Here is a 21,557-nt window from a genome sequence, read left to right on the forward strand (position 1 = left end):
ACTTCAACTATCTTCTACCTTATCATAACTTTACTCCACATTTTTTCAGAAATCATTTCTTTTGGTTCTGTCTGCCACCTGAGTTTGATGATGCCTTGCTGTGTTCTGTGCCAGTTCTCTTTGTGGCACACACCACCTAATCCAACTGTTTCTCATCCTACTTGCTCTGTGTGCTCCACACACATTCCTTAAAGATATCATTTTCATGGCTTTTAATACTGATTTTACTGATATAAATCAGTTCCCAATTTCTTACTCCCTTGTTGATGGTTGGGGTATAATGAACTTTGTGTCTACAACAGTTTCAGCTGCAGGACACACACAAATCTCAAGTATTAAATTTCCACAGCATATACCCCATTACTGCCTATTTTAGCCCTGCAAGTATTACTGCTTAATGCCGTATTATTACAGTATCACCAAAGAGCCAATCACCTCTTACAACACAAGTTTTCACAGTAGCAATATTATACTGACTGAATGTTGCACTTATAAGATACATAAAATTACTTACCAGAGATTATGAGGAATTTTTTGGATGAAGCCAGGATTCTTATGACCTGAATTATATGAATGTGTGGCGTATTTTACTGGCCATACAGTACTTTTTGATATTCTACTTGAGTACTTTCTCTCACCGTTTGTGGATCCTCACTTCATATTTAGGTGGAAATATGAGTCATGACAATGTGGGTTTCTCTATCAAAGAATCTGAACAAAATCATCTCAATGTCGGCTACAATAAAATACTCCGAGCCTGAAGAGGCTTGGATGAAGGATGGCTATACTCTTTTCACTCTACCTTGGCTTACAACTGCCATATCTCCATCTTGCATACTCAATTGTAACAGTTCATTCTCACTAAATACACTATACTAGTTATGAAGAAGTGCTATGGAAAGGATATAGTACTGCAGTAGTCTTTTTCTGCAATTTACCTACGAGCTGCAACAGGATGTAAACATGAAGCAAGATGAACAAAATACATAACTGAAGTGTCAAGTTAATGCAGCAATGAAGAATGAATAATGAACTGTGCAGGCAAATCAGTGAAACCAAATAAGGTGTGCAAGTGAAACCTCAGATTATTCAACAACAAATGAATGTTCTTCTACGTTTCTTGACATGCAGAAGAGCTCTCATGTGTGCAAAGGAGTGAATTTATTACTGAAGGAATTTAGTACTGAAACATTTGGTCAAAACTGAAACTCTGGCAAAAGCACAGACCCTGAGAGAGATGACGAGGTTTCACTGTGCTGCCTTTAAATCTGGCTGGAAAGTTTGATTTTTACCTCTGGGAGAAACACAACTTTTTACCTTCGGATGAAAATTTTTTGCAACCTTCAGGAGAAATGAAACACATTGGGGTAAAGCTTTGTGGCTGTATTTTTTGTAACCAAGTCATTTTTATATGTGCAATTTTACAAGTGACAAGAACTTCATCATTTAAGTTTCTACCATGGAACCAGAACTAAAATATAGCCATGACCCTACAGAGTGAAACCTTGTTAACTCAAGCTCAGTTCCATAACAACTGATATAAAACAAAGAGAACGGAAGAAGATTTACAAAAGAAAAGGTACGACAGTTTTTTTTTCTTCTTTTTTTAACTACGGTTTGATCAACTATTTATGAAGTCCAGTTCATACAAGGAGGTCAACTGTACAAGTTTGAACTTAGACTTTGTAGCTACAGGTGATTAGTTCCTCTCACCACCGACCGTCCCTTGGCTAAAACAGGTAGGCCTCGTATTCTTGAGTGGCTTTGGAGGTTTCCTAACACCTCTCCCTTAGCAAGTTATTCTGCACTTTACACCTCAATATATTCTTGCATGTTATTGATGCAAACTATGTCCATTTTAAAAAGATATAAATAACATACAAGAGGCGTAACGGGGAAAATAAATCCGTTAAGGAGGAGGCGCCGAGAAACCTCCCACGCCACCCAGAACACGGCCACGGATGTCTGAGTCTATCCACTGTCCCTCGGCTAAAACAGGTATACATCAAAGTCCATTAGGTCGCTCAGACTGAAATCGAGATCTGGAATGTCACTCTCAAACGTACTTCCCGTAAACGACTGCTTCCTGGGACGACCCCGCTGCCTCTTCGCCGGAGGGGGACCCGCATGGTCGTCCGAGGAATCCACCTGGGGGCCACCAGATGGGGTGGTGCCCCCCACAGTGGTGAGGCGGAGGCTCGTGTCCACCTCCATGCTGCCCACGCTGTCCAGATCCCCTAGGGCCTCCTCCAAAGCCTCCTCTAAGTCCAATATTGGCTCCAGGCGCTCCTCTTCTTCACTGTCTACCGGGCAGCCACTGGACAGGCTGCAACACAAGGCCTTATGCAACTCACAGTACAGTACTTACCTGCAACTTCACCACACCCAACAACACAGCCAGTCCTCATTATAAGGCAAGAATGGGTTTCAAAATATCAACTTCTTCCAGGCACTTGGTGGTGGTGGTGCTGTTGAGGCCCCAAGCTCATTTAAACATGAACCTAGTGGACTGCAGGCTGAAGATAACCTCCTGCAGAATACCACCCTCCCTTCAAAGCACAGGGAGGGAGTTAAGGGAAATTTGCAGAACTGAGTAGCAAAGGTACCCAGTTATACTGTGTCATTGTGTGGAACCATCTGTCATCAGCACCAAACAGGGAACTGGAAAATCAACCTAATTTAAACTAAAAGGCTGCTTATAACAAGGACTTATTATACTGTGTTTAAAGCATTTTTTCTTTAAAGTCAAAACTACATTATTAACAATTCTGAGCAGGTGAGGTGGCTAACTTCCCTGGAAAACTTTTGTAGCGTCATATGATTACCAATGTCTTACATAAATCACATATTAAAATATAAATTACTGATGTCCAGTACTTACACAAAAGCTGATGTCTCCATGTACAACTGACTCTACCTTACCTAACTTATAGTAACACTTACAAACCACATGGTTTATCACTGTTGTTTATGAAAGCTTTATCTACATTAAAATGCATAACATTCTTAACAATTATTTCTGACTGGTATATTATTAACACTAAAACTTAGGTCTTACAGAAAAAAGAAAAAAAGCATGTGTAACAAAATCAGATTATGCTTTGAATGAAATGAAAGATTGTACAAATGAATAACAAAGTACTTTACATATGAGCTATTTGTTGTTGAAAAGAGATTCACTAACAATCATGCTATGTAAATTATAAATGAAACCTTACTGACTTATTACACAACAAATAGACACTTATAATCCAATTTCATCAACACATGCTGGGAATCTTGTTGGCTCTAGTGTCAAACCAAAATCAGCCATATAATAAGCTTGATCATTGGTGTTGGCTTGGGCCATTTTGATATTCTGCTCTGATCTTGTTTACACTAAAATATCTTACACTAATTCCTCTACACTGTGCTGACTCTACCTACAGACAGTCCCCAGTTAAAGCTGCTTCATTATTAACTCTCATCACTGAACAGATGAATTTTGTATGGAGAAGTGTATGACCTGAGTTTGGCAGAGTAGAAAGTGAGAGGTGTGAACGTCAAAGGTAGGGTTGTGAGAGGGGGGAGGGAACCTAGGATGAAGTTATGAAGTGTAACCTCAAGGATAATGGACTGAATAGTGAGGCTGTCTGACACTAAGCTGTGTGGAGAGTCACCATTAGGGGACTAAGGCTGATGTACACAGGCATCCTGGAGCCTTTATAAAAGATAAGATACGAAGTGAGGGTAACTGAACTGACTCATGCTAATAATAGGCCGTATGCAGCATGTAAAGGTGGATGTTTTGACGTCTACTAACTTAGGATTCCAGGGGCTTGAATGGTTAGTGAATGAGTGTGGCTCATTCAGTTAGGCAGACTTTTGGTTAGCTTTCCTCATCAGGTTTTCCTTGCTCTCTACATCTCATTCTTTGGTGGGATAAAATGGGGTCTGGATGATGATGATGATAAAAGACAATTTATTTCGTTTGAGAATGAGTCCCACAGGTTTGAATATTATCATGATTATGACATATTAACAAGTTATCTTGAAGTTGCTTGGGATTCATAATACAGCTGTTGTAAAGCCAAAGGTATGAATTAACTTGTGGTTCCTCTCAATACCGAAACAAAAGCGTATATAACTGCACTTTACCCTGACATATCTCAGTCTTTAAGTGTGGACTGTCTGTATATACCATGGCATTCTGTTAACTTCGGAACACCTACCCATGCAATAAACACCTGAAAAACAATGCAAAATCATCACACACTATTCAAAAGTGGCCTTCAAGAGCTTCCAGTACTTCTATGCCGGATCAGTGCCTATATGTCTGATGGAGTAATCAAATTAATGCTTTATATTTGACGATTCTAGTGCTTCCAAAGAATTAAGAGGTACCCATTCTTCACAAGGATCTTGACTGCATTTTATTCTTGCAATTATCAGATGGCTTCATTCTATTCAGGAGAGAATTTCTGAATTATAACTGTTAATATAGTCTTCATTAACCCCCTCCTGGCCTGAATAAAGTCATCTGCCAGCATTCATCCATCTAGCCTTCCTTCCATTCACCCCTCTTCCTTTCTTCCCTTCTGTTCATCCCTCTTTCCTTCCTTCTTTCCATTTATCCCTCTTTCCTTCCATTCATCCCTCTTTCCTTCCTTCTATCCATCCATCCAATCCAGGAGCACCGAGGCCCTGGGTTACGCTGCTTGGTCCAGATATTTACAGTGAGAATGACCAGCCACTTGCCCATTACTTTCTTTGGAATGATTATGTTACTTGTACAGTCCAAGGAAATTTGACCCAAAAGAAAGGTATATAAAAGATATGGTCATTTCACTAGACCCCTCTATACCACAGCAGGAATAAAATACAAACACTATCCTCTGAGTGAAGGGGACCAAAGAATGTCACCAAAATAAATGGAACGTACATCTACATGAATGAGGATTAGGTAACGTGCAATGGGTATTGGGGTTGATGTCGAGTTAGATGATGTCAAGGGTTCAAACTAGTGATGGATCAGTCGACAATGAAGCGACCCCACAAGCCCTCTTAGCCCCGATGCCGCCACCTCAACAACCGGCCAACAAGACTTCTGAAACGGGGAATTTTGGAATCGGTATGGGTTGCGGGACAAGTGCCACGCCAGTCTTGAGCTCCAATGCTGACACATGTCACAGGTAAACCAACAGTACCTCAACAACTTGATACCTCTCTCTGGTTTTCTCTGATTTTGTCAGTTATATCCAATCACTCTTCTTGCATGATTTTTGTTTCTAGTCATTCTGCTTTCATTATGGATTTTTAGTCTTTCTGCATTCCTGATTTACTTCCAATCTTGGTGGTTGAGAGGGATACCTTCATGTGATGGCACCAGTAACACTGACCAGTAGTTATACAAACATCCCTCAACTCCCTTCCTTTCCTCCAAAAGGAGGATGGTGGACTGCAGAAGGACAACTTCATCCTGCAGTCCACTGGGTTCATAGCAAGATGAACCAAGGGTCACAACACCATCATATCCAATTTTTCTGCATTTGCAATTCATCTCCAATTGACACATGTGACAGGCACAGTAACATAAACTCTGGCACTTGATACTTTTTTGCTATCATGAATTACGTATTCATAACTCTTTTCAAAAAAGCTGTTCTCCATTAGAGGCATGAACTGAACAAAGCAAGCTGTTCCTGCTGCCTGTGCAATATCTCTGGCTGTTCACCAAAATTAGTAAACCTCACTTATCATACTGCATTATGTATTCATAACTCTTTTCAAAAAAGCTGTTCTCCATTAGAGGCATGAACTGAACAAAGCAAGCTGTTCCTGCTGCCTGTGCAATATCTCTGGCTGTTCACCAAATTAGTATACCTCACTTATACAACATCTTTTCCTGGCTTTTGTGTTGAATTCTTCAACACAAGATACAACACTTCCTTGGATGACAAACTATAAGTTTCACAGCTTTGTTAATTGCTTTTGATTCTTGGTTCAATAGCTTTACAAATATATTAAAATGTCACAGTTAGCTGGCTGGGATATAAGGGGTGCCAAACACTCATTACTTTGGAAAGTGAAACTGGCAACACAAAACTATTCCTAGTTCCGACCCTGAAATGCTTAGTGTTCTATTTTCATTAGCTATTCCCTTAGTACTGCTGTAGGGAACATTAGAGTTATGTGTTTGTTGCCTGTAGTGGAAGACACTAACTTAAAGGGAATGTTACTACACTACCATTACAACTAATTTCAATGCAAATCAGAGCAGTGCTAAGCATACCTTAACAGTAAAATACACATGAAGCATTGCAAACTTTCCTCCCAATGGACATTAACCTTTGCTATGATTCAAGTGTAAATTCCTTAGTTACTTTAAAAGAAAATCCACTTGCTTTCATTAACACCATTCTATTACAACATAAAGCCATGAGAACACTAGGCTCTGTATTCTCGTTGGTTCAGGAAGCTCCCCACAACCTCTTCCTAAGTGATTTGCTCGGCTTATTAAACCTTACTATCCTCTCTCATTAAATAAATCCTTCTTATATTGCCATACTCTGCAGATTTAACATACAAAGGAACATTAACCTGCACTATCCAAAAATAAATAGCTAAGGAAGAGGTGCCGTGGAGCCGCCTTCAGCAATGACAACACAGGCATAGGAGTTAAGAGTGAGAGCCTGGGGGCGTATTTATAAAAACATGTCATCATCATCATCAACAAAACCCAGTAAATTTCTACGACACCTCCATAACAGTTAGCGATATCAAAGGTCTTTTTTTTTTTTTCTTACTCTGCCATTATAATATTTACTCTGATCTGATTGTCAAGTGCTTGTTATTTATAAGAAAGAACAGCAATGTACAAGAGTTCGCTGACAATTCCCAGCTAACACTGCACCCCGCCTTCCACGTTTCTTGTTCCTCCCTGAATGTTAAGAGAGCATCCCTCCTCCTCATACTCTCAGTGTACTTCATACTGCCATCACATATCATTTCACATAACATTTTCCATTACCATTGCTGGCAGGGAAGTGTTAGTTAATTTTTGCTCATTGCTGTATATACCAAGCAATCTTCAAGTCAAAGTTACTATTATAATTACATCCCCTGGTCTTTGCAAAGTGAGCACTACGCCAGAACTAAAGTAGGGCTAAAATAAGAGCAAAATAGGAAGACTGGTGAGGGTTATAAATAAAGTCCTTGGTCTCAGTATAAGGATGATTAGGATATGGTAAAATAAGGCAATAATAAGGGTGGAATAAGGACTGGATGTACCTTAGGAAATTGACGAGGGATGAAACTAGTTCCTGGTCTTAGTGAAATGAATAGTAATGCTAAAATAAGGGAGAAATAAAGGATGTTAAGGTGCAAAAAGGCTCTTGTACCTTGGGGATATTGGTGAGGGAAATAAATCAGCCCCTGGTCTTAGTCAAATGAATTCTACTGACAAAATAAAGCAGAAATAAGGACATTAGGGTACAATACGAAATAAGGGTGACATCAGGGTACAATTAGATTCTTTGTACCTCGGGGATATTGGTGAGGGTGGCAGGTACGCGTAGTGGTCGACGGAGTTGTTGAGTGAACCGAGCTGATCAAAGGACGTAGAGAGATCAGGAGAGCTCAGGTGATCAGGGGTGTCGATGTGGTCCGGCGAGTCCAGCTGTATCACCTCCACCTGCTGACGCCGCTTCAACTCCTGATGGCGAAGATTTACCACATCTATGTATGATTTTCTACACCTTCTCCTACTGACAGGTCTCCACAGAATATACTTATATTATAACCATTTCATTTGATATTGTGATAGGTTGGTGAATGATGGATGAAGAATGCCAAGGTAGAATCAGAAGTTTATTCCTGACTCTTCCTCATGTATTCTCCATCCACCATGTACATTATTCAGTACTAGTATTTCTGCCTCTCAATGCCTTCACTATGCATCCATGTGTACACCTTTTTTAGCATTTTTTTCTCATACCAGTGATGATTTTGAGTACCAGGCAGCTTCACCAGCAAGAACTCTTAGCAAGGTTTCAATGTCCATATGTCCTAACAGTCACCAACACATCCTAGGGCCAAAGGTTTGTACTCAGAGTTTTCCCTCTCCTTGGCCAGTTGGTATCCATGACTAACTGATCCAGCCTACTCCAGGGAACAGACTGTAGTTGCACAGAAGGGATATGTTGTGTACGTATGGAAGTTCCCCTCCAAATTCTGTGTATGTGGTTCAGTTCCTTGCCTTGATGTGTTGTGCAAGGCCAGATACCAGGCTTTGGGTCCCAGGGAAGTTCTACCAGGATAATCACAGTTTTCAGGATAATCACAGTTTTCAAGTAGCTAAATGAGTGAAGATAAAAATAATAAGCAACATTTTACACAACTTCAGCTCTGCTTCACAAATAAGGTACTTGCTGCTCTTTGTTTTTATCAGTGGAGATAAAAGCACAACCAATCAAACACACAAAAGCTCCACTTATGATTACAGGTATCTGGTTGCTACATGAGGAAGAGAAATCAAATACACAACTGAAGCTCCAGTTTGGTTGTGAGGTGCATGGCAGTTGTATCTGGGAACAGGCCCTGCATGGTGACCGCTGGGACATGGGACTAAAGAGGGAAATGGCTCACTGTGGAACAAGGAGACCTGACAGAGCGAAAATACTTGCACATAATAAGTCTCTCAATATAAACGTACTTGCTGCTCTTGTTGTTGTTGTAGGTGCTGTTGTAATTGCAGTTTGAGTTGCTGTTGTTGCTGGTATTGCTGTTGGTGCAGGTGGAGGTGGTGGAACGGAGACTGTCCCAGCTGGACATGGGACTCTGAATGATCGGAACGGTTCTTGCTCTTGCTGGAGGTACTGCTGCTCACTCGCTGTTTATTCACAATATAACGGACGGGTTTTCGCACCGTGGTGCGGTTTTGAGTCTTTTTGTACAAACGCCTTGGCTCCTCGTGTAATTTCTGAAAAACAAGACAAAAGCATTTAATACAGTACCATACAACTCTCAAATCCTAAATGTCTGGGTCCACAGGCTTCATGGAAAATGGAAAATTTTGGAAATCAGAATAAAATGACAAATTAGGGGGGGGAGAATCACTTTATAAATAGCCACTGACAGCTGACGGTAAATACTGCACAATCAAGTAATGTATCTTGTATTAGCAACTGACCAATTCTTATACGTTAAAAAAAGAAAAAAAAAATCAAGTAATGTATCTTGTATTAGCAACTGACCCATTCTTAAAAAAAAAAAAAAAAAAAAAAAAAAAAAAATCAAGTAACGTATCTTGTATTAGCAACTGACCCATTCTTAAAAAAAAAAAAAAAAAAAAGTCTAATAGGCAGCAACTGAGTGGAAATGGTGGTATCAAGCCCATTATCACAAAGTATTTGGAACATGGTTTTGAAAAACAGATTTTCATATATGATGGTTTGTATTGCAATAAGTGGGCAGTCATGAAACTCGGAGGAGGAAGGGGTCACTTAAAAATGTGATTAAAACAGCCACAAGTTCAAAAAATTATGGAGAACACAATATAACAATCACCTGACAATTCTTAATACATCAAAGTTTCAAACGCGTACTGGGTAAACGTTGATATGTCTTTCACTCTTATTCATCTCTGCACTTCATACCAAAGGCTGTACCAGTAACCTGCAACTCTATGTATGGTACCATCACAAGTACAACCACCTGCATGTGTACTGTCTCTGGGAAATGTGTGCCAAACTCCAAGATATTTTTGGACTAATTCTGAGTTATAAATTCTCTTTTAACACGGACTCAAATCTCAACCATCAGAGCTAAAATTAATGCTAGTCATATACAAGAATATGATTTCCCCAAAAATTTTCCCATTAGGTAACCAGTAAATAGTCCTGTGATGGTTCCAAATTTTCCCATTAGGTAACCAGTAAATAGTCCTGTGATGGTTCCGAATTTATATATATCCATATAATATATATATATATATATATATATATATATATATATATATATATATATATATCATTTGTTACTCTGAATCAGCCCTAAAATATCTTCCTGAACTTTGGCACACATTTCACTAGACTGTGTGTGTGTGTGTGTGTGTGTGTGTGTATTTACCTAATTGTGATATACAGGAAGTAAGTTATGCTCATGGGGTCCCATCTGTTTGTGTGTGTGTGTGTTCTTACCCAATTGTTCTTACCTAATTGTATCTTTACAGGAATGAGTCAAGCTCGTACTGTCCCGTGTCTTAAACCATATTTATCGTACATATCCTTAAATTTGTGAATTGTTTTGGCACACACTATTTCATTCGGTAGTGCATTCCACTGATCAATTGCTCTGTTTGGGAAACTGAATTTCCTCACGTCTTTATCACCTCTCTTCTTAAGCAGTTTTTTGCAGTGTCCTCTTGCTGATGCTTCTCCATATGTTAAGTAATCATTTATGTCTATTTTCTCCTTCCCAGATATGCACTTATATAGCATTATCATGTCACCTCTTTTCCTTCTCTCCTGTAGTGTTGGTAGATTCAGTTTATTTAGTCTTTCTTCGTAGCTTAGGTCCCTTAAGCTTGGTATCCATCTTGTAGTGGCCCTTTGAACTTTTTTAATCTTGTGTGTGTGTGTGTGTGTGTGTGTGTGTGTGTGTGTGTGTGTGTGTGTGTGTGTGTGTGTCTGCGTATTTACCTAATTGTGATATACAGGAAATAAGTTACACTCGTGGGGTCCCATCTGTGTGTGTGTGTGTGTGTGTGTGTGTGTGTGTGTGTGTGTGTGTGTGTTTTTCCTTACACCCACCTCACACACACCTGCCAGATGCCATAAATACAAGTAAAAACAGGGATCCTTACCAAGCCACTGGTCTCCGGTTACTTACTTTGCCTGGCTCATGATTGTGTTCATGACAAATTTCTTTTACAACCAGAGCTTGACCATCATTTGACGTTGATAGTCGTACCTTAAACGGGCAACCTCCTGCTGACGTTCTGAAAAAATAATACGCATTTTTCAGAATACTTTCGTACTAAATCCTCTCTCTCTCTATTTTATCAGCTATTCCTTCAGTGTCCCATTATACTAACCTGAAAAATTATAAGATTTTTTAACGATAATTTCATACCAAATCCTGTCATTCTTAATATACATACTGTATTTTTTAAAGAATATTTTCATACTAAATCCTCTCTCTCTCTCTATTTTATCAGCTATTCCTTCATTGTTCCATCATACCAAACCTGAAAAATTAACACATATTTTTTACAATATTTTCATACTAAATCCTCTCTCTTTCTATTCCATCATCTAAACCCTCACTGTTCCATCATACTTCATCCTTTTTCAATATTCACTGCCATATCAGAAGCTCAGGGACCTATGATAGGCTACTCAATCCTGTTATTGATGACAGGAGTGACCAGTTCCTAACCCCTGAGTAGTACTAGGTGAGCAAAAAACCCCAACCACCCCGTTTTGTTGGAGCACCCTAATCCAGTAGACCAAATCCGTTCTCCTCTCGCTTCAACCCCTTCCCTGTCTATGGCTATCTTACTGAGGCTACCACAGGAGGCTTCTGCTTAACTGTGAGAAATTCTGGTTGTGAAAAGATAGAAAACTGTCTTTAACCTTTCAAATACTAAAGTTTTCCATCCCCCTATCCACTGTTTAATAATTGGCTGACCCCCATTTCCACCTAATGATGAAGTACAGAGAGCAGGAAAAAACACGAGGGAAAACTATCAAAAGCATGCCTATGATCTCCAGTCGTTCAAACGCAGTGTGTCTAGGCATCTCAAAATGATCGGATCTTGAATTTGGCTCTCTATTGTATTTTGTTTTTCTCTTGGAGGGAACTGTTACTGCGGGCTCATGGCCTTTGGTTCCTTCTTCCTCGCATTAAAAAAATATATATATATATTAGGGGTTAGACCAAAACATCTACCTCTATTTGCAACTAAAAGAAATCATGGAAGAGATGGCCTCAAACAAATTGCCTCCATGTCACCCTCTCCTCCCCCTCAAGCTATTCTCTCTTCCACTCAATCCCCCGACTCATATACGTCTTCATCCCATCCCTCCATCTCATCCTGTCTCCCCCTCCTCAAATTCACTAACATGTACTCTCCTAGTCAATCTCTCTCTCTCCATACAGTCAAACCATCTCTAAGTACTTCTCCTAATGGTATCCAGTATAGGCCTATTCACATCAACACAACAATCCATCACTTCCTCATTTGTCTCTCTCTCCAAACAGCCCCACTAAAACCACCATTCAGTGAATTGTAGTGCGTAAAGATAACGAGAAGGGCAGGGTAGGACACTGCCTGCATCAACCACTGATAATGTTATCACTCCTGTATACTCATACACTTAAGAGATAAGATAATGACACAAGATAGCATACCTCTTAATACTGTTTCCTGCTAAGAGTGCTTAAACAACACCCATTAAGCCTTACTACTGATATTAACCACTTTAGTATGAACAGAAAGTATCAGAGGGAGGGCAGTCTGATGACAGAAGATAAGGTGAGAGAGACAATTTGTTTGTGGCAACTCCTTCCAGGATTAAGATGTCTGGCAATAAACAGAGAGAAGTTGCAATCCCAGGCACATATGTGCACGAACCCAGTGGACCGCAGGCTGAGGCTGCCGAACTCCTGCAGTCCATCATCCTCCTTTCAAGGGATAAGGAGGGAACTGAGACATATTTGCATAAGTGGGAAGTGGAACTTCCTAGTTATATCAGTGCTACCACATGAAGGCTTTCTTTTCCAGATTGACAAAAGGGGTTATTGTGGATAAAACACACCATAAAGATAACTTCTGAAAAGTAGACAGATAAAAAGATTCAGACAGACAGGTAGATTGATATAAACAGACATACACAGATAAGATGTTAAAATGTACAGAGTACACTACAGACAGTGGTCAAAATTCCCGCAGATGACATACTGGTTATGGATCTTAGTTTGGTCCGAGGGTCTGCGCCCACCAAAGACGCATGAGTAGGTCAGCTCGGCATACTTGAGTGCTGGGTTGAGGGACTTGCGGCGCGCCCTCTTAGCAGCAGCCACCACAGTTCGGGAATCACGGACCCAAAGTTGGACTTGTTCGAGTTCTTGAAATTCCTCCAATCTTCTGCTTAACTCATCGAATGTGTAAAACTTACTGCCCACTTTGAGCATCGCCGCAGCCTCCACACCCCTGAAAGGAAAGACATACATTAGCCCCCCTTGCTTCCTCTTAAGATTTCCATACAGTGTCTGGCCATGGTATAGCTGTTTTATGGGCTGGAATCTAAACCAAGCACCAAAACCAGCTAATTAGTTCCCAACAGTTGCTCAAGGCTGTTAAGCAAAAACAAATCTGGCGTGAAATATGATCTGTAATAATGCAATTACTGGAGCCCAAGCTTGGACTATGACTACTGTATTTACTTATGGATGAATTTCCTGCCTAAGAGTGATGTATGTGTGGCTAGTTAACGAGCATGTAGCCTCCCAGGAAACATGGCAGCAGCCACACTTCACTCTCATGGTAGTGCCTCCCAGGGACAATGGTAGCTTACTGTTGACTTAAAAGTTCCTTGGTATATTTTACAGTTTCTGTTGCTAGTGCTGATCAATTCCCCTCTGATCCAAAGCTTCTGCTGAGTACCATCATCGTTTATGACCACCATAAAAATACATACAACAAAAAAGGATGACAAGCATTCATCCTCATCTCCAATGCCTTGCTGCGTCATGGGAATCTCCAAACAAAGGACAGCTATGACAGAAATGCCTCCAGGTCACTTTAACCTCATCCCCCCCCCCTCTCTCTCTCAAATACTCCTCTTCCACTTCCTTCTCTTTCACCAACCTACTGCTCCACTCACTTCCGTATCACATACAGTCTGTCTACCAACACTACCCTTGCTCTAACCTTCACATACTTTCCTTGATTACCACACCAATGTCCATCCTTTGTACAGATCCAAGCTATCTCAATGTACTCTTCCTTACCCACTACAATACTTCCACATCTCACTCCTGTTTGCTTAGCACTGGAGTGGAAAATATTATGTACATATCATAGCCAAAATTTCTGTTGCCTATTGTTTCATAGTGCCTACAGGGTGTCTCAAGAGTTAATGTAATTGCCACTAAGGTGTGAAGGCAGGACAAGAAGGGGTGACGAGGGGTGACTGGGTGGGGAGAGGGGAGGGGGATGGGACCACAGGGATATGACTGAGCTCTCTCTCTTGACCCTGCTTGTTTTGTCTACAGTCCTTAAGTCTGGCTTGTATCATGGAGGATTTCTCTCTCTCTCTCTCTCCACATCCAACACACTCCTCATCTTAACTCACTTCACTCAATGTTGTTTCATTAGTCAAGTTTTCTTTACTGAAAGTTCCCTGCTACTTGTTATAATGTTGCTTTAATGTAAGAAATAGGTGTGTGTGTGTGTGTGTGTGTGTGTGTGTGTGTGTGTGTGTGTGTGTGTGTGTGTGTGTGTGTGTGTGTGTGTGTGTGTGTGTGTGTGTGTGTGTGTGTGTGTGTGTGTGTGTGTGTGTGTGTGTGTGTGTGTGTGTGTGTGTGTGTGTGTGTGTGTGTGTGTGTGTGTGTGTGTGTGTGTGTGTGTGTGTGTGTGTGTGTGTGTGTGTGTGTGTGTGTGTGTGTGTGTGTGTGTGTGTGTGTGTGTGTGTGTGTGTGTGTGTGTGTGTGTGTGTGTGTGTGTGTGTGTGTGTGTGTGTGTGTGTGTGTGTGTGTGTGTGTGTGTGTGTGTGTGTGTGTGTGTGTGTGTGTGTGTGTGTGTGTGTGTGTGTGTGTGTGTGTGTGTGTGTGTGTGTGTGTGTGTGTGTGTGTGTGTGTGTGCATAGGCATTTGTTTGTTTAACCCCTGAATCATAAACCAAAGGCATATCCTGTTAAAAGTACAGATGTATTTTGTCTGCACACAACCAAGGCTTCAGCGATGACCAAATTATGTTTATGTGAGTTTAGTGGACTACCCTTCTCATACAGCCCACCATCCTCCTTTCTATGACTAGAGAGGGAACCGAGGGGTATTAGCACATGGGTAAGGATGGTGCCAGTGGTGGAGGGTGTTAGTTAAGTAGGACTCAAGTGACAGGTGAGAATCAGGGTGAGGTTTGGAAACGTTTGCAGTTCCTTTTTTCGTAGGATGGGGAGGGAACCAATGGATATTTGTTTAGGGAGAGGGAAGGTGGTGGTGGAAGGAGGTAGATGTAAGTAGGTCAGAGAAGCCAGGATGAAGTTTGAAGGCAGATGTCAGCAGTTTACCAGAATGTGATATCAGTTTAGACAGGATGGAGGGGAGGTAGGGGTGAGACAGCCTGTGTGAAGGTGAACTCGTAGTGTGTGTGTTACTTTGTTGGCTGAAGTTTGAGGAATAAATACTGTTCACTTCCAGCAACGACATTCACACATAGTAGAATTAGAATTATGTATTACTTATAGTGCTTATTTTATGCAATGTTTTATAAGCTTATTTTAAAGTGATACATTCTAAGCACACAGTAGAATTATGCATTTACTTAGTGCTTATTTTATGCAATGTTTTATAGGCTTACTTTAGTGATACATTCTAAGCACACATAAGAATTATGCATTTACTTATAGTGATGATGATGATTATTTCATGCAATGTTTTCTTGAGGTTTAAAGTGATACCTACTAAGCTGCTGGAGTATACGGTAACTGGTAATACCGCGAAGAATGGCTTACGAAAATAACTTTGCTGATACAGTACCACTTGACTGGATGACAGATAGTTGCTGCAATAAGGTACAGAACTTTTTCTATTTTCTCTACGCTGTACAACCATACCAGCATAAACGCTTCCATTATTGATCAATCCTCTCCATTCACTCCCTCTCTTGCACAAACTAATTATATTCCTACCTTATTTACCTTACACAACAACAAACTATACCTGCCTTAACAGTCCCATATCCACCGTTCTCACAACTGAAAATTCGTATGGGTAGACACGCCTTGCAGTCCTCTTGAAGTGTACTCAGTCTTGTTTCATAGCAAGGCATACACACCACCAGCCACTTTTCTTGACGCTATACTCTCCGCTGCCTTCACACAATTACTTTATCTTTCCTTTCTTCTGCTTCACAGATACTTCACCCCTTTACAAATTACTTTTATATATTCTTGCTACGGCCAGATTACATTTACTTCCTTCAAATTTCTGTAAGGCTCAAGAATGCTGGTGGGGGATGCCTTCAAGTGGTGGCACTGGTATGATTGGGTGATGGAGCTGTCAAGTTATACTAAAGTCCCTCAATCTCTCAACAGGATGGTGGTGGACTGCAGACAAAAGGGAGTCCTGACCTGTAGTCCTGGGTTCACATTCAAATGAGCCTGGGGTTGCAGCTACTACCACGACTAATCCTCCAGTTTAGAAAGCCTCTCGTAATGTAAATAAACTTATCTGGAGAGAGCAAGAACAAAATACAACTAATCTAACTCCTCTGAATGAAACAGTCACTATTTCCAGCACTACATACAACTCCTCCAAAACAGTCACTATTTCCCACCACTGTAACTCCTTTTCCATTCACCAGCACATCACACACTGAATCAGCAGTCGAGTACAACGCTTCAAGAGCCTGGTATGGTATCTTACGTTGACCCCTCTCCCCCCCGCTTTCATCATCTCCAGTCTCACAGTGATAAGCTTATCTGTTATTCACTGCTGATCTCTGTAAATCAAACTGGCACTCCCTACACTTCATGCACCATAATGTGGTTTTGATGCCCGAATTATTTAAAACCTGAAAAAACCTGAAACACAAAGCACTCACCCATTTAATTATATTAGTATTTTATTCATTACTTATATATATTTTTTTTTTAAGACGGAGGGGGGAGTAATTTCAAACCACAGACCCGATACAGCCTTCATTAACCCCTTCACAGATAAAACAGATACCGGTACTGTACAAAGCTGAACTGCATTAATAAGAAATAACAAAGAACTTGAACTTCACAGCACACATGGAGCTAGTTTATCTACAATGCTATTTACTTAATGTGAGCAGTGATACGTAAGGGAAGTGGCCATAGAGGTGAAGCCAAAGAAAGACAGTACTGTGATCCCGACTCTAATGTATGGAAGTGAAGCAAGGACACATGAAAGAATGGAAATGAGCTGCAGTATATGAGATGAGAAAGTGGAGTTACATGGGGAGGCAGATGAACAAATGAGGAAGTGAAGGAGCGTTGCAGTGATGTGGATTTAAAGTAGAGTACCTAGAGATGATTTGGTTGTGTGGAGAGAATGCAAAATGAGACTGTCTAGAACCAACTTGGGTGGCATTTGTGGCAGGTAGGTACACTGAGATGCAGCAAAGTGAAAGCCTGACTGCAGGATGTAACCAATTACATGTGAGACATATGCAAGGCAGATCTTGTATATCACCCCAAGTTGGAAGCGATGCCCCAGGCTCACCACAGCATGAATCTAGTAGACAGCAGGCTCCACATGCCCTTTTCCTCCAGTCCACCATCCTCCTTTAGGTGGGCAGGGAGAGATAAGGGAGTTTTTTTACTGGGCTTCTGCTGGCTGATTATATTGGTGCCACCGCATAATTACAGTATACTGGTTTGGATAAAAGAACAACTTAAGAAGGAAAGTGAGAGAGTAGGAATATCAGCTAATGACAACTTATGCAAGAAGTGGTAAATTCAGGTCCCATTGATCAGTTCCAAATGGGAAGGAGGGAGATTGTAATGGTCACCTTGCACAGGCCTGATGTGGGTTGGCAGCTGCACTATGCATTCATTAAGTCATGCTGTACTGGTCCTGAAAGGACTGCAGGACACCACCTACTCATTACAGAGATGATCCATCCCCACACAAAACTCCCGGCATAGGTATGGGTATGAATAGATTTGGGGCTTGTATGGTCTGGAGAAGTGCATGTGGAAATTTGTCAGGCTTGCACAAAGGATGTAAAAATAAATAAATACAGGATCTTCCTTGCACATGGCTCACTTGTAATTGGTTACATCCTGCAGTCAGGCTGCCTGTATCTACCGAAAAACACAATAAGGACTGCACCAATTTCTCCCATAAGAATGCCCAGTGATGACTACATAAGCTGAATAAAACAACCTGGTATTAATCCAAATAAAATATAAACACGTACATAGGCTGAAGGGGTTACCGAGACCTTTCTGACCGTTACAGCCCAGGGACGGAATGCCTAAACAAATTCACAATTGATCCCTTTGAGTAACTTAGCTGTGTTTTAGGAGGAAGAACTAGAGAGTACAGTACTGTAGCTGCTATGATGGGAAACCATACGTCTGTGAATCCAAGCCAAGAGACTTCTTGTCAAGGCTGAACATTAATATATAGTGTGTGTGTGTGTGTATGTATGTATGTATATATATATATATATATATATATATATATATATATATATATATATATATATATATATATATATATATATACACTGTATATAAGTTTCTGTAGGAGGAATAAGTAACATAGGAAGAGTCTCAACTCTTTCCTTGAGCGTCCTGACAAAACACATCAGTTAAACAGGATTTTTAATGTGCTTGTGAATCTGAGCTCACAAACTTCTCACCAATGCTGAATAAAAAATAAACATTTGTTTCTGCAGGGGGTAGATGCAACATATGGAGACTCTGAACTCTCTCTTTCTTGTCTTTCTCAAGAGAAATATTACAGTTATGACCGGAATAAACAGCAAGTGTGCCTGTTACCCGAGCCGAGACTTCTTACCCCAGCTGAATAAACTCACCCAGCCTTAGCCAGAAAAAAAATAAAGAAAGACGTACCAGGGCTGAAGGGTTAACTTGGCACTGGACAGAATGGCAGTATCCCACACGTGTTTGTCTGAGAGGTAGAGCAAAAAAAAAGCTGAAGTAAGCTGGTTTTTGAGAGGAATGCAGTCAGGGAATGTACAGTAAGGCTGGTGGGTTAGGAAATGGAGAATGTTAGTGCCCTGTAGACTGTCTGAGGAAGAGATGATGGAAGTTTGGGGGATGAGATGCTAGAAAGGGCAAGTAGAGGAAAGATTGTTGAAGTTTAAGGGATGATGTGCAAGGAAGGGCACACAGAGGAAAAACTGTTGAAGTTTATGGGATGATGTGCAAGAAAGGGCACACAGAGGAATGGCTGTTGAAGTTTAAGGGACGACGTGCAAGAAAGGACAGAGAAAAGGTTGTATACAGTCAGTGACAAAACTTGTGTCAGCATCTGAGGTGGAGAAAGCATAGTTGTGTCAAAAGTTATGCTGGAGAGTCAGTAGTGGATCAATTACATCATAACTATTACCACTGACTCTTGTGACACATTTTAAACTGAAACATCACCTGAGAACTTATCTTGATTTTAACACCACCTGACACAAATACTGACCTCAACTGCATAATATGGACACTAACAAGGGAACAGGGGTGTGCATGGATGTAATGTAGTAGATTTATGACAGTACCATAATCCCCATGCTAATGTACAAAGGTAAAGCTGGACTCTGCTGGAAGGACACGAGTCAAAAGGAAGAGGATGGGAACGAAGTGGTCTAAGAGTCGTGTGTGCAGTTATGGGGAGAGACAGAGAGACATATAAGGAAGTTTGAGAGAGGTGGGGAGTTGACAAGGATGTGCTGCAAGGTGTTAGAAGTAACCTAATATGGTTTGGCCACACAGAGAGAATGAAGAGGGATAGTCTGACTAGGAAAGCATGTGTGTGTGTGTCTGTGTGTGTGGAAGGAAACAGGGTGTGAGGGAGGTGGAGGGATGTATGAATGAGGGAGGTGTGAATTGGAGAGAAGGCAGCCTAATGACTTGGAGGCTTAAGTTTGTAATCATCCCCTCAGGACTAGGTCCTAAGTCAACTGGCACAAATTTTGACGATACAATGCAACCTTCAAATTTCAAGCCACTAAAGTTCTAATGCCATATATATATACACAGTAACTCACTTCCATTTCACCTCCCCAAATTAGCCTTCAGATCTGGCCAAAGTATTGTCTAGACTACCAAATACGGACAGCTGGTTAACACTTCTAAATAAGGATACCACAGTATACAATCTGCATGTCAAAAAGGAAGTGAAAGTATAAATTAAGATATGGATTATCACTTAAATACTAATATGAATATATGGCACTGATGACCAAGGTAACTCCGGCTGTCTGGTCTGTTAAAGGTAGCTATGTCTAGACTAGGAGACAACAGGATGGGCAGTTAAATATTACCTCTTATGTTCAAATTATTTCAAAAGTTCAAACTATCCTTGGCCACTTTGAATTTTCAGGATAATGGAGTTATGTATTTTTTTCCTCTCCCTCTCTAAATGTAAAGCCTTAACTCCTTCAATTCAATGACTTTATATTACTGCCACCAGCAGACAATTCTATTCAGTTACCGTATAGTCTTTCCCACTAACTCTTCACTACTAGAGGTATGTTGTAAGTTTAATTATATGTCTGGTCATGGCAAACACAAAATAAAAGATACTTTATAGCAAACAATAAATTATTATTTTTTCTCTCTATATAGGTATAGCTCCAGGTGAGTATACTATAGACAAGAAATTTGGACAATGTTAATTCATTTCTGGCCAGGTAGGGTCTTGGTTAATTTTGATCAATTCTGTTAACGTTACAAATATAACTACAAGTTTTATGGCAGCTCCCAGACTGCTGGAAGAGTTACTAACAGCCTTTTAAGTTAAACTTGTACAAATTCTGACACATGATACCATGAAATCATAGCTGAAATTGTACTATGAAAAAAATCATAATTTAATTTAATAAGGATAATGAATATATATATAATGTATAAAAGTGCACAGTACTGTTTCTAAAATAGTACTGTATAGAAGTACTGTGCAATAGGTGTGGTAGAGGTGCCCACCCCTCAGGGCCCCAGGGGCATATAATTAAAGGCAACTATGTAACAGCACACAACACAAGATTTCCCTGATTTTACCAACTATAGGTTTCAATATCCTACTATTATTGCACCCAGCCTCTGCTTATGATATGCCTAATTTAGGAAAGTAATAGCCAAGTTCGTCTCTAAAGTGAAACCTACCAGAAAACATCGTTCAAGTTCAAGGTCATAACACGAAACATTAAACATTCAGCTCTAAATTAAGAATAAAATCATGACAGCACATTACTGGAGGAAAATAATATGACCCTCACACTTCCCTGGCTGGAAAATAAGTGGATGTTAAGTATGTGGTAATACTCAGAAGTGATGCCTAAAATTATCAACCAGCAACCCTCAGGACGAACCAATCCCCCTTCCTTCGTTCACAGGGGGGGCGAGCCAAGCTTTTATTCTCACGCTATTTCCTCTAAAAGTACACCTTAAAACACTAATTTCTCACTACACACAGATGCCCTGGACCTTGGCGCGTCTACCTTGCTTAATAGTTGTGTGTTGAATGGTGAAACGCTTCGTATTTACTCCATTTTGGTGGTAGGTTTCTAATGCCTCGTGCACGCCATATCAACACACAACTATAGAGGAAGATACCGTGTTGGGTTTATGGACAACAAG

At 40.5% G+C, this 21,557-nt stretch overlaps 1 protein-coding gene across 1 annotated transcript; it reads right to left on the reverse strand.

Moving 5' to 3' along the window:
• Nucleotides 1-1,368: 1,368 nt before the first annotated feature.
• LOC145418405 (uncharacterized) lies at nucleotides 1,369-21,540 on the reverse strand. The gene is made up of 6 exons (XM_080286810.1): nucleotides 21,419-21,540; nucleotides 12,944-13,195; nucleotides 10,870-10,978; nucleotides 8,693-8,959; nucleotides 7,521-7,693; nucleotides 1,369-2,326 (listed from the first exon to the last, which is right to left on the reverse strand). The coding sequence occupies exons 2-6, from the start codon at nucleotides 13,174-13,176 to the stop codon at nucleotides 1,990-1,992; spliced, it is 1,119 nt and encodes a 372-aa protein (XP_080142936.1). The 5' UTR covers nucleotides 13,177-13,195; nucleotides 21,419-21,540; the 3' UTR covers nucleotides 1,369-1,989.
• Between the last annotated feature and the right edge of the window lie 17 nt (nucleotides 21,541-21,557).

The sequence above is a fragment of the Coenobita brevimanus genome, chromosome 114 (assembly GCF_032717465.1).
Source record: "Coenobita brevimanus isolate Jiangsu-jjx chromosome 114, ASM3271746v2, whole genome shotgun sequence".
In the NCBI taxonomy this organism is placed as follows: Eukaryota; Metazoa; Arthropoda; class Malacostraca; order Decapoda; family Coenobitidae; genus Coenobita; species Coenobita brevimanus.